Source organism: Pseudorca crassidens, chromosome 9 (genome assembly GCF_039906515.1).
Source record: "Pseudorca crassidens isolate mPseCra1 chromosome 9, mPseCra1.hap1, whole genome shotgun sequence".
Taxonomy (NCBI): Eukaryota; Metazoa; Chordata; class Mammalia; order Artiodactyla; family Delphinidae; genus Pseudorca; species Pseudorca crassidens.
Genome location: NC_090304.1, coordinates 77,277,161 through 77,290,493, shown reverse-complemented (window position 1 = coordinate 77,290,493; position 13,333 = coordinate 77,277,161). Strand labels below are relative to the sequence as shown.

General features: G+C 36.1%; 1 protein-coding gene across 3 annotated transcripts in view; it reads right to left on the bottom strand.

Moving 5' to 3' along the window:
- The window catches only part of ARHGAP42 (Rho GTPase activating protein 42), a 287,072-nt gene that overhangs the window by 67,374 nt on the left and 206,365 nt on the right, over positions 1-13,333 (bottom strand). For all 3 annotated transcript variants that reach the window (XM_067750791.1, XM_067750789.1, XM_067750790.1), the window contains one exon: positions 6,519-6,629. In XM_067750791.1, the coding sequence (XP_067606892.1) occupies positions 6,519-6,629 (111 nt within the window). The remainder of the gene's footprint in view (positions 1-6,518; positions 6,630-13,333) is intronic.

Below are 13,333 nucleotides of genomic sequence, written 5' to 3'. Positions count from 1 at the left end.
AACAGAATGGTATGTGTATTATTATACAACCCAATAAGGTTGTTTTTCTTAAAAAAATAAAACAAACACTTATACACAGAGCACCACAATGTACTAAAAGAGATCAAAATCTTATACAGATTTTTACATTTGGCCACTGAAATCTCTAAGAAGATTGGAAAAGTAGGGCAAAGGCAAGGGATCAATTTTCGTCCTGTACAGGTGTCTGACCTGCAAGTTACTGCTGTAGTCTCTGCTATTCTTTACTTGGAGGAAACAGAAACATGTTAGAGGACAGCTTCAGAATGACTACAGAGTGCTTTAAGTCTAATGCATGGACACTCAGAGGAGTTTATTGAATGGAAATGAAAAAGTATCAAAATCTAACCCAATAAATGAGAAAACTGAAGAAAAAAAGGAGAGTCAAGGATGGAAAGTGGTCAGTCAACTGTGGCTTAGGGAGACAACTTTTAAAAGAGGGTGATGAAAGAAGGATGGGAGAACAAATGAATGAATGAATAGATATGCACATAGATTCAATTAATTTAAAAAGCCAAAATTTTTTGAAGTCATGGCTATATACTGCCTCAGCAGTAAAGTCTCACTGGAGTTCCTGAAGGTAAGAATTTCTAAGATCTCAAGGGGATGGAATTCAGATGAAGTAGCAGTAGGGAGAGGTAAAATTCTGTGGTAAAGGAACAAAACCAAGGAAGAACAGTCAGCTTATCTTTTCAACTAAATGGGAATGAAGAAGGTAATGTGGCCATTGATGTGATTAAGCCCAGCAGAAGCTACGTTTAGAACAGGCCTTTACATGATGGATTTTTGTTTTTTGGGGGGTTGGTTAGTTTCTTTTTTTTTAATTTATTTTAAAAAATTTATTGGAGTATAGTTGATTTACAATGTTGTGCTAGTTTCAGGTATACAGCAAAGTGAATCAGTTATACATATACATATATCCACTCTTTTTTAGATTCTTTTCCCATATATGAAGTACAAGGGGATGAGTGAGCCAAACACATAGAATGCTTTTTTCTTACTTTCTCAAAATTCTATTCACTATCTAACTGCTATTATAAATTTCAGATGTTCAATGACAGTATCTAGAACTAAATCCAAAAACCAACACAGTTTTTATTTAAAAATATACGAGCTGAGGAGAGCTTTATTGTTTCATTTTTATAGAACGATTGCACTTAGGTTTTTCAGCAGGATACAAATGTAACCTTTAGTCCTACAGTGTTTTTCTTTTTTTTAAATGACATTATCTTATAGTCTCACTTTAATTTTCCCTAAATTAAATTTTCTACATTAAGGCTAACCAATCATATTGAAAAAGAACACAAAAGGTTTGACTTTCAAGACCCGAAAGTCTATATACTATCTGATAGTCTTTTTTAACTTAGCAAGTAGCTGGTGTTCAGTCTCAACATTATTCAAACTTTTTTAGAGAACCCACAAAGCATTTTACAGTATACTTCATGATATAATAAGTTAAAAAACTAAAGCATGTTAACTAAATTACCTGAAATTTTCTTCAGAAAATGATTTAAAATTAAATTCAGCAGAATAAGGGAAGAGGATCAAAAGCAGTGTGCTTTAGTTTATATTTAATAGTTTATTTTCATTTATCATATGAATTTTAAACATAATTCAAAAAGACTAAAATGAAGGCTAAAAAATACTCTAAAATGAAAATGTTATTACGGAATTTAGATGTATACTTTGAAGCATGTTAAAATTAAAAATGTGTTTTTGAAAAAGCTTTATCTGGCTTTGAAGCCACACTAATAAATGATTCATCAATACTGTTTTCATATCTAGTAATAACAGTCCATGTGAGAGCTCACACTAGCTGATACCTTGCTGATGTTAATAATGAACCAGGCAATTACTCTGTGCATTACCTGCATCGGTTGAGACTCATCACAATCCTGGGAACTACATACAAATTTTTATCCCTGATTGATAGATAAAAGCCTGAGGCACACAGACTTTGAAAAGCGTGCCAAATTCACACAGTTATTAAGACTGAAGCCAAATTCTGTCTTATTGTCACTCAGCCATTATACTTTTCTGTCTCTACATGGAAAGTGGCCAGTCACCTGTGGCCTGGGGAGACAACTTAAAACAGGATGATGAAAGAAGGATGAAAGAACAGGTGAATGAATGGACAGGTATGTGCCCTGACTCAAGTACCTTTACCAAAGTAAAGGTCAATCTCTTACTTTCTTTTTCTAATTTTAAGGAATCAAAGTAGCTTTACAATCCAATTTTCTAGGGTCATCCATTTTATTTGGTCAGAGCAAGTATTATTTAAGAAGAACTAATTTTTTTAATCAAGTAGCCATTAAAGCAGTAGGTGGTACAAAACTGTAACTTCAGACTTTGGTTCTCGATTCCTGGTTCTCCCCCTCTTTAGGTTTGTGACCTCAGGCAACTAATAATCTTTCTGTGATTTAACTTCCTCATCTGGAAGGATAACAACCACCAATAATAAAGCCGTGGTGGGGTTCATGTGGGAGAACACAGAAAACATGGGACACATAGTAGTTGCTCACAAAACATTAGTCCCAACTAAGTACGCTCAAAGGCTATAATCAAAACATACACCAACTGCAGCTGAATGAACCATAAAGGGGTTGTCATAAAAAGATTCTTTTGGTTTTCTGAACCACAAACTTTCATGGCCCATAACAGACTTCTGAGACACTGGGGTTAAACTCTCTTAGGTAGGTTGTTCATGTTCAGCTACTTCTCAAGCTTTTTCTCCTAATCCCTCAAAATTCTCAGAAACTCCAGGCAACTCTGAGAAGTAGGAGGATCTTACGGTCAAGAGTCAGGAGATGATGTTTCTCTCTTGCTGATCTCTTTTCCCCCATTACAGACCTGAACTCAAATATCTTTTTGGCAAATCTCAAAAGTTGCAGCTAGGACTACCGGACAGAAATATAATGTGAACCACAAATGGAAACCAATGTGAAATTTTTAACTTTCTGGTAGTCACAAGAAATTTAAACCAAGTGAAATTTAATATTTTGATACAATGTATTCAAAAGATTATCATTTCAACATGTAATCAATATAGAAGAGGTTTAAATGATATTTCACATACTTTTTAAAAATTTTTTTGTACTAAAGCCTTTTCAATCTAGTATCTATTTCACACTTGGAGCACATCTTAATCTACACTAGTCTCATTTCAAGGGTTTGATAGACATACACAAGTAGTTGCTACCATACTGGGTAGTACGGGTCTAAAATCAGGAGTTAGCTACCATCACTTTCTAAATAAAATATGATAGATAAACAGAGGGGGAAAAAGGTCATTAAAATCATAAAGCTAATGGAGAACTGAGTTTAAAAAGCTGGTTTTCTGTATACTTCAAAAATAATTTATAAAAAATATATAAATGCCCCCTCTTTTTCCCTTGTATTAGACCTAGATTCTCCTTAGAATAATGACACTGTAGGAACATCTATTCCTAATATCATCTGAATATTCTGTAGAAGTTTTATTGTAAGTACAAATTGACCCTTAAACAATTTGGGAATTAAGGATGCCTACACACACACACACACACACACACACACACACACACACGACCTTTGCAACTCTATATATAACTTTACAGTCCTGCCTTGGTACGTTCTGCATCTTCAGACTCAACCAACCAGCAGATTGTGTAGTACTGCGGTATTTACTGAAAAACATCCAAATATAAGTGGGATCCACAAAGTTAAACTCATGTTGTTCAAAGATCAACTATTGTAGGATCTTGACATTAATTGAAACAATGTAAAATTATCTCAAATGATCATCATAAAGTAAGAATATTATTTAATGGGAATCACCAGGACTATTTATATTTTCTACTTGATACCATACAATCTGTATGAGATTAGTTGCATCCCTAAAGTATTTTGCTTTACTCTAATGCTTATTTGTTAAATAAATCTCAGCTAAACTGGCATAGACTGCTTCATTTCTGCAGTATAAAACTTTATGCAACAGGAATTGGATTTCTGCAGAAAAAACCCTGCAAAGATATTAAAGTATCCTCATGTTCTTTTATGTTTATAGCTCCTCCGGGCTTTGTTTTTGAAATTTTGAAAGCTTTTTTCCTGCAAATTGATTTGTAAATGTATAACCTAAAGAGCAACATACCCAGTTCTATCGCTCCCGTTTCTATTCTTCTCAACATTGGGGTGGAAATTAAGTAAAACCCCGTGGATGAGACTTTGCGGCTGGAAATGAGAAGGAGACTAAACTGACAGTACTATTTGGTTTGGCCAGACATTCTAATAGGAAAAATCCAGCAGCCAGGAAAATATTTTGGAAGAAGGACAAATTTAACATTGACCTTGATTGTGGTGTCACCAGAAAGGCATGCGTTACAGAAGACTTATCATCAGACCGTCCCAGTTCGGGATACAGTAGAGGGAGAGAAGAAAACACATTTCAATTGAAGGACAATTTCCATTTCTCTTCCTATATTATCACAGGAATTCATAAATTCTTATCATTCCTTCTGTGACCTATGAGCAAACAATTTTACAACCTTTTCTTTATATACCTGGTGTCATCTTACAGAATGGTCTAGTTCACTGTTCCCAGACAGGATGGGCTATAAAAGAGGCTCAGATGGGGAAATAGGCTACCTGCATACCTCTCCAGAGAGAGAGAGGCACTACAGATGTAAAAGGATAATTCCAGGTGCGAGGAAGAACCGCAGAGAAGATGAGCACAGTATCTGAAGGGAATGGGAACAGGTAATGAAGGAGTATGAAGGAAAACCATCAGAATTAATGGGGGCATTCTAACAAAGAGCTAAAATTCAGAAATTCTAAGAGGCAGGCCATAAGGAGGAAGTTTGCCAGCAAGGAGAGAGGCTTCAAAAACCATGATAGACTTCAGAGGCAGAACTTATTACTCCATGAGAAGGGGAGTAGGAATTTTAAGCATTAGTCATCTTCATTGATTAGGGCTTATTAGGCTGACCAGTTGTCCATGAACCCCAGATGAGTTTCGGAGAGCCCCCCAAAAATTTTTAATCAGATCCTCAAAGCATCTGCTAAATAAGAGGTTATCAATTCACCCTAAGGGGTTTAAGGACTTAGCTCTTTGGCAAACAGAACTTGGAGTCAAGGCTGTCATCCCAAACACAGGGTTAAAGTTAAATCCCTGAGCCTGTGGTGTGGCCTCTGGTTCCTTAAATCCTTCTAGCTGAAGGGCTCGCCTTAGAAACTTGCCAAGTGTCCAGCAGAAAGCCAGGTGGCTTTGGCTGAAGGGAGAGGAGTGAAGCAGAGGTGCTGGGAGCCAGGCAGGGGCTGATGACTCTTCCCAGACTCTGCCTTGTCTCAGTTTCTCATCATCTTTAGGGAATCACTGATGGGCTTTCATCAGGAAATAAAATTTTCAAATATATTTTGAAATGGATCTTCCCTTCTCCGTGTCACCTCCACTAAAATAGGAATAGGGTATTTTATTTCCCATTATAAATAGATTTTTTATAAACTGACCTAGGAAGAAAAGTATGGCTTAAATTATATATTTGATTGCTTACATATTTTATGATTGCTACTCCATCATCACATGGGAACTGAGCACTATCTTGGCTATAGAACTCACCCTTATTCATCATAGATGATACCTCATGAAGATGCCTACTCAGGCAATATTGTAACATATTAGGGTATTACTTGGGAAAAAATGCTAAGAAAATGAAGCAAGCTTATAAAGACCAGCCACCTGTTCTTTTTCTATAATGCAGTTTACATTAGGGAATCCATTACTTTTTACACTGACTTAGGAAAATAAATGACTTAGGTCCCAGCCTTGCAAGGAAGCAGGGTGGAACAAAGGAAGAAATACAGCCTTACCTATTCTCCCTTCAACTAAAGGTTTGGTAAATGGGTCAATTTAGTGGTGAGGTATATTCCCTTAGGTATATGTAATATACATGCCTTAAGTTTTAATTTTAGGTTTCTTAAATCAATAGGCTATTCTTAGAGCAGTTTTAGGTTTATAGAAAAACTGAGCAGAAATTTTAGAATTCATAATATGTATGAAATAGATAACTAATAAGAGTCTGATGTAGAAAAAATAAATAAATAAAATAAAATTTAAAAATTCAAAAAAAAAAGAAATTATAGAGTTCATATACACACCCTTGGCCCCTACCCACACAGAGTTCCAATTATTAACATCTTGCGTCAGTGTGGTACATTGGTTACAAGTGATAACCCAATATTGACATATTATTATTAAAGTTCATAGTTTACATTACAGTTCACCCTTGGTATTGTATGTGTTATGAGTTTTGACAAACGTATAATGAATAACATGTATCCACCATTACAGTGTCCTATAGATTAGTTTCATTGCCCTAAAGTGCTCTGTGCTCTACCTACTCACCCTCCCCCACTCCTCTCTCTCCTTTTATTTTTAAAAAAAATATAATTTTCAACAGAAAAAATGCAAATTTTGTTTCAGAGATGTACTGTACCTACTATTTTATAGGGAAAATAAATCTTACCGGTTCGACAAATTCAAACTTCTTTTTTTCTTGAACCTCTTGAATTTTAAAGACATATTCTAGTGATGCCTCATAGAAGTTTTGATGCTCTCGGTCGATCTGTGTATCTGCCTAAAAAGCACAAAAAAGGCAAATCATGACGCAGGGAGCAATTACTGAAGGTTCTCTGTTAGAGAGGAACTCAAATCCTGTTTTACTCTAAAATCATTAAAAAAAAATTAAGTCATTCAAAAAGTTTGTATATAGCAATTATTATGTCTTGGGAATACAGAGGCTAGGAAAACACAGTCATTGCCCTCAAGAGCTTACAGTGTTTCAAATGGGAAGAAAAATGCACATACACACACACACACACAGAGCAAGCACACAACGTTCATTAAAAAATTATTATAAAAGGGGTATGTAAAAATATATGGAAATCTATGGGAATCACAAGAAAGAGACAAATTCTGGGAGAAAATGGTGGTGTTCTGAGATGAATCTTAAGGTAAATAACTGGCTGTGAAGAGTCAAAGATAAAAACGAGGTCACTCCCATGAAAAAGTAAAAAGGCATGAAAGAGTCTGACAGAGTTTGCCTTCAGAGTAAGTAAGTGGAAGGAAGGAGGGAGAAGCAAGGCTGGAATCACACTATAAAAGATCATGAAAACTGCATAATGTTTGCATTTAACTGAGGAAAAATCATCTGAGATTATTTTTGGGTATGGTGTTAGGGAGTGTTCTAATTTCATTCTTTTACATGTAACTGTCCAGTTTTCCCAGCACCACTTATTGAAGAGGCTGTCTTTTCTCCACTGTATACTCTTGCCTCCTTTATCAAAAATAAGGTGACCATATGTGTGTGGGTTTATCTCTGGGCTTTCTATCCTGTTTCATTGATCTATATTTCTGTTTTTGTTCCAGTCCCACACTGTCTTGATGACTGAAGCTTTGTAGTATAGTCTGAAGTCTGGGAGCCTGATTCCTCCAGCTCCATTTTTCTTTCTCAAGATTGCTTTGGCTATTTGGGGTCTTTTGTGTTTCCATACAAATTGTGAAATTTTTTGTTCTAGTTCTGTGAAAAATGCCATTGGTAGTTTGATAGGGATAGCATTGAATCTGTAGATTGCTTTGAGTAGTATACACCACCAAATGTAAAACAGATAGCTATTGGGAAGCAGCCACATAGCACAGGGAGATCAGCTTGGTGCTTTGTGACCACCTAGATGGGTGGGACAGGGAGGATGGGAGGCAGATGCAAGAGGGAGGAGATATGGGGATATATGTATACGTATAGCTGATTCACTGTGTTATAAAGCAGAAACTAACACACCATTGTAAAGCAATTATACTCCAATAAAGATGTTAAAAAATCATCTTAGAATATTAAACAGCAGAGCCACATATTAGGTAAACTATTACAGAGATAATACTGGTAACAGAGCCCCCAAATGCAAAGGTTCCGAGCAATGAATCATGCTCCATCAATACCATGCACATTCTCTTCCCACTTCTATGCCCACCATCGTCCTTGGATGCTGTCTTTAAAACTGACTTTGGTTTAGTAGGGAGGCATGATTTTACTTTCGTTGCCCAGCTACACTCTCCTCACTGCCAGCTGAGATTACTAAAAGCAGATGAAAAGAATGGCCTCTCTGGAATACCAAGTATCTGCCAACCACAATTTGGGAATAGGACATTGTTTTGTAGCCATTTTACAATGATAATTTAACAAACAAAAGCTTAAAGAAAGATAAAATTAGGTTTGCTGGCTTAGCATAGCATCTTAAAACTTCATTTGAAAGAAAGACTTTTAAAAATAATTATATATACTTACTACTTGCTATGCAATTATTTATATAATTTAAAATGGTCCAATATTATAAGCAACTCAGTAGGCATTTTTAAACTTGAGAATTTCAAGTTTATAAACTAATATATGAGAAGAACACATAAATCAGGTAAGAAATTTGGACCAGAAGCTTCTCAGCACCCAAAGTCATTATTCCACACAAATCATATATATTTTCTTTTTACCATTGCTTAGAGGAACACACTATGTATAGAACAAACGGTAAGGGGGTACAGGTGGTGGTATGCTAATAAATGTTTAACAATTGGCTCTCTTGTGGGTGGGGGAGGGTGTCTGATTTGCAGTATTTGCTGTTTCCTGTGGTAAAATATTCCCAAAATAGCCAGTTCCAAATCACAAACACAACATCACTGAACGAGTGATGAGAAGGAGATGAAAAAATCAGCTCTCCAAGAGGAAGCTTCAGTACACCACTGGGTGTAAAGGATGCAAGAATAATTTCAGTCTCAGAGATAAAAGTCTATTCCACAAGTTATTTCTGAAGCTTTCATTTACTTTAAAAGATAGTCTTTGTGTCAACTAGCACACAGTAACAAACTAGAATGTTGAGACATCTTAGAGCCTAAAATGAATATTTCTGGTCAACAAAACTGTGCAGAAAAAGTTAGCAGAGCAGGCATGAATACTATCCACTGAAAGGCCTGCTTACAAGGTTGGCCCTTGGCTGGTATATGGGAATGTGGATTTTGGGAGGGTTCCCACCAGTCTAACTGATAAGAGTAGTTCACTATGCTGAAACTGTGCAAACAGTATGGTTTATTTTGAACACCTGCTTTCTTTCTGGGAGTCCGGAATTTGGGTACATGATGAGCAGAGGGTGCCTATATGACAAGCCCCCAAAACAAACCATGGGCACTCAGTCTATGAGTTTCTAGTAGACCACATTTCACACATGTTGTCACAACTCATTGCTGGGGGAATTAAGTCCTATGTGTCTCCACTGGGAGAGGATTCTTGGAATTTTGTGCCTGGTTTCCCCTAGACTTCAACAACTAAATTCAATATACCGAATCTGCTTTGAAAGGTCATCTAGAATGCACAGTGCTAATAGAATACAATAGCTTAATTCTTTTCTTCAGTACAAGATTTAGAAAGACATTCTTTTACCTCAGACGAATTCCTTTAGTACTCAAGCTCATAGTGTGTAGCAGACACTTACTTACATACCCACTAGCAACTGTCAAGTATTTTGTACTGGAGAAGTAGAATAACTATGTAATTTATTGTCTAAACTTTTAAAACTGAAAAGGAGTAGTAATTATTCCAGAACAACAGGTATAAGCTGTTATTTATGTGGCAAAGTCATCCTAGTAAGAAACCAAGTTAATTACATAAGAAAACCACATAGTTCTGCAGGTACCTAACTTCTTCCTTAACCACAATAAGCTGTCTCAATTCAAAATAGAGGAAAAAGGCTCAGGTGATATTTGTTGAATCGTTCCCAGAGGAGAAAGGATTTAAGCTGGATGCTGAAGAATGGCGAGGTTAGAGTACATGGAGATAAAAGAAGAGTTTCGGTGAAGGAATAAAGTCAGGAGAAGTTATGTTTCGGTAGATAGATTGAAAGTGTTGGTTTGAAACAGTCAGAAATGAGAATTGAGGCAAAATAGGGAGAATGACATGTCATCCTATAAACCATGCAAAAGCTTGAGGAGGGTGTGGACAAGATCAGAGGTGAACTTCAAGAAGATTAAAGTGAGGACACGGTAGAATGTGTTGATTCAATGGTAAAGCTGGGTGCATGTGAGTATAAGGAGAGCTCTTATTTGATAAGGGTAAAGGTGTTTGGTATATTCTAGAAAGAGAAGTTGAAGGATGTGGGTGTGAGAAGCAAGGGGGAAAAGAAAAGTCAAAGATAATTTTGACACAAGAAATAATACCAGCATTAACAGAATTAAAGAAGTGAGAAGCAAATTTGAGAAAATGTGTGAGATTTCACATGTGTCACTAAGGTGTTGTAGTCGGAAGTCCTGGTAACCAGTCAGTGGACAGTGCAAAGGTGGTCAGGTATGATGGTGGAGACACTTGCCGAGATGTTACAGACAATATGGAAGGAGCAGAGCTAGTAGGGACACAAACTGAAGGATAAGAATAGAGCTATGAGGTAGAACCTGAGGGATTCCCTTCATTCAGGAGGCGGGAAGAAGAGGAACCTTTTGAAAGTGTATTTAGTGATAGATGGAAACCCAAACTCTGGGTTCCTAAAAGGAATCCCTTTACTTTTTTCCTAACTATAAAAGTAATACATATTCATTACTATAAGTTTATTCATTGTTCATTATTATAACAGGAAAATGTAAAGAAAATAAAAATTGCAGCCCCACTATCAATATTTTGATGTGTAACATGCACACAAACACAAACTTACTTTAAAAAACCTGAATAATAGTATATATTCTGGTTTAAATCCTGTTTTTTTTTTTTTTTTTTTCCCTCTTAGGCCAAAAAATATTTCCAAATGTCTTTAAATGATTTTCCAAATAAAACTTTTCACAGCCATATCAATTCCATTTTTGGCCAAGCTATATTTGTATATTTATCCCAATCACTCTTTTGTGCCATTTCAGATGTTTCTAAAATTTGCACTGTGAATAACTGTTGGATCAACATATTTACACAATTTATTTTTATGCTCATTTCTGATCATTTCTTTAGGGCAAATTTCTATCAATAAAATCACTTCAACTGTCTTGTACATATAACATTGATTGAAATATGATGTCAAATTTACCTCAAAAGTTATTGAGTGATTTCATACTCCCACCAGAAAAGCAAATGTATGCTGTTTCCCATACCTTCACTAACAATGGATATTATATTTTAAGAAAATAAAATAACATGCTGCTACTATTATTCAATTGCACTTTTTAATACATGTGACATTGAAACTTAATATTCATTATGGTTTATATTTCTTCTTTGATGAAGTGCCCTTTCATATTCTTACCCCATTTTTTCCACTAAAGTCTTTATCTTTTTCACACTGATTTGCAAACACATCTTATATATAAAAGATGGTTATCCTGTGTCAAATATTATATAAATTTCCTAACACTTTGCCTTTTAATTTGATTGAATTTTTTTTTAAATAGATTACTTTCATGAATTCTGGTCTTTCTACATTTCCTTTATGATCTCTTCCTCTTATTTTTTGCTTAGAAAGAAATTATCCATTCACATATCAAATATTACTTCTTTTCATCTACTGTAAAGCCCATAATTTTGACGAGTCTGTTTCCAATTCTGTTTACTCCAGTGGTCCATCTAGCTGATGGCCTTGGAGATTTACCAACACAAGCTGACCCCTAATTCAGTCCTGGTAATGGTCAGTCACTTATTTTCCATGAGCAAAATGAACAAAGAGTCAGCTGTGCCAGTGAGAAGGCACAGAGGGGTCTTTCTGAGAACTTAATAGGTTTGGTGCTGACAGAAGGACCAGAGCTGCTCTGGAAGGGAACAGATGACTTTTAATGCCATGTTACAGAATTAAATACGTGTGTGGCAGCATCACCCTATAACTGGTTTGACTCCTGGAAGGATAGAGGAATAAATAAAAAGCAAGCTACGTTTTTCCTTGACTACATTATATGCTCTGAGGAGTTTCTCTGCACAACATCTGTGTTGTATTCTATTGCAGGCTGTGCCTCCTGGAAAAAAAGTGTGTGTGTGTGTGTGTGTGTGTGTGTGTGTGTGTGTGTATGCGTGTAGTGGGGCAAGTGGAGGATGTTACTAACCGTGTTATGTTTTTCTAGCATCCAACTAAATACAAAACCAGAATGAATATTCTATCATAGCTCAAGGGATTGAGGGCAACTAACAAGTATTAAATATTGAGCTAGGTTGTCAGGGAAAATTAAAGCATAAACTCTAGAGGACGTGAAAGTTATGATAAAGTTAACATTTTCTTGATGGTTTAAGCAATGTCTTATCTAAGGGTGGCCTCGCATAGTTACAAGAACATGATAACCCTTTAGAGACTCTAAAAACTACCCTTGATTTTGAGGCAGTTGATTTTTTTTAAATTAATTTTTATTGGAGTATAGTTGCTTTACAATGTGGTGTTAGCTTCTACTGCACAGCCAAGTGAATCAGCCATACATACACATATATCCTCTCTCTTTTGGATTTTCCTCCCATTTAGGTCACCACAGTGCACTAAGTAGAGTTCCCTGTGCCATACAGTATGTTCCCCTCAGTTGTCTATTTTATATATAGTATCAATAGTGCATATGTGTCAATCCCAACCTCCCAATTCCTGCCACCCCACCCTTTTCTCCCTTGGAATCCATACATTTGTTCTCTACGTCTGTGTCTCCATTTCTGCTTCCCAAATAAGGTCATCTATGCCATTTTTCTAGATTCCACAGATATGCGTTAATATATGATATTAGTTTTTCTCTTTCTGACTTACTTCACTCTGAATGACACTCTCTAGGTCCATCCACATCTCTACAAATGACCCAATTTTGTTCCTTTTTATGGCTGAGTAATATTCCATTGTATATATGTACCACAACTTCTTTATCCATTCCTCTGTTGATGGACACTTAGGTGGCTTCCATGTCCTGGCTATTGTAAATAGTGCTGCTATGAACACTGGGGTGCATGTGTCTTTTTGAATTATGGTTTCCTCTGGGTATATGCTCAGTAGCTGGGTCATAAGGTAGTTCTATTTTTAGTTTTTTAAGGAACGTCCATACTGTTTTCCATAGTGGCTGTATCAATTTACATTCCCACCAAGAGCGCAAGAGGGTTCCCTTTTCTCCACACCCTCTCCAGCATTTACTGTTTGTAGATTTTTTGATGATGGCCATTCTTACCGGTGTGAGGTGATACCTCATTGTAGTTTTGATTTGCATTTCGGTAATCATTAGTGATGTCGAGCATCTTTTCATGTGCCTCTTGGCCATCTGTTTGTCTTCTTTGGAGGAATGTCTATTTAGGTCTTCCACCCGTTTTCTGAT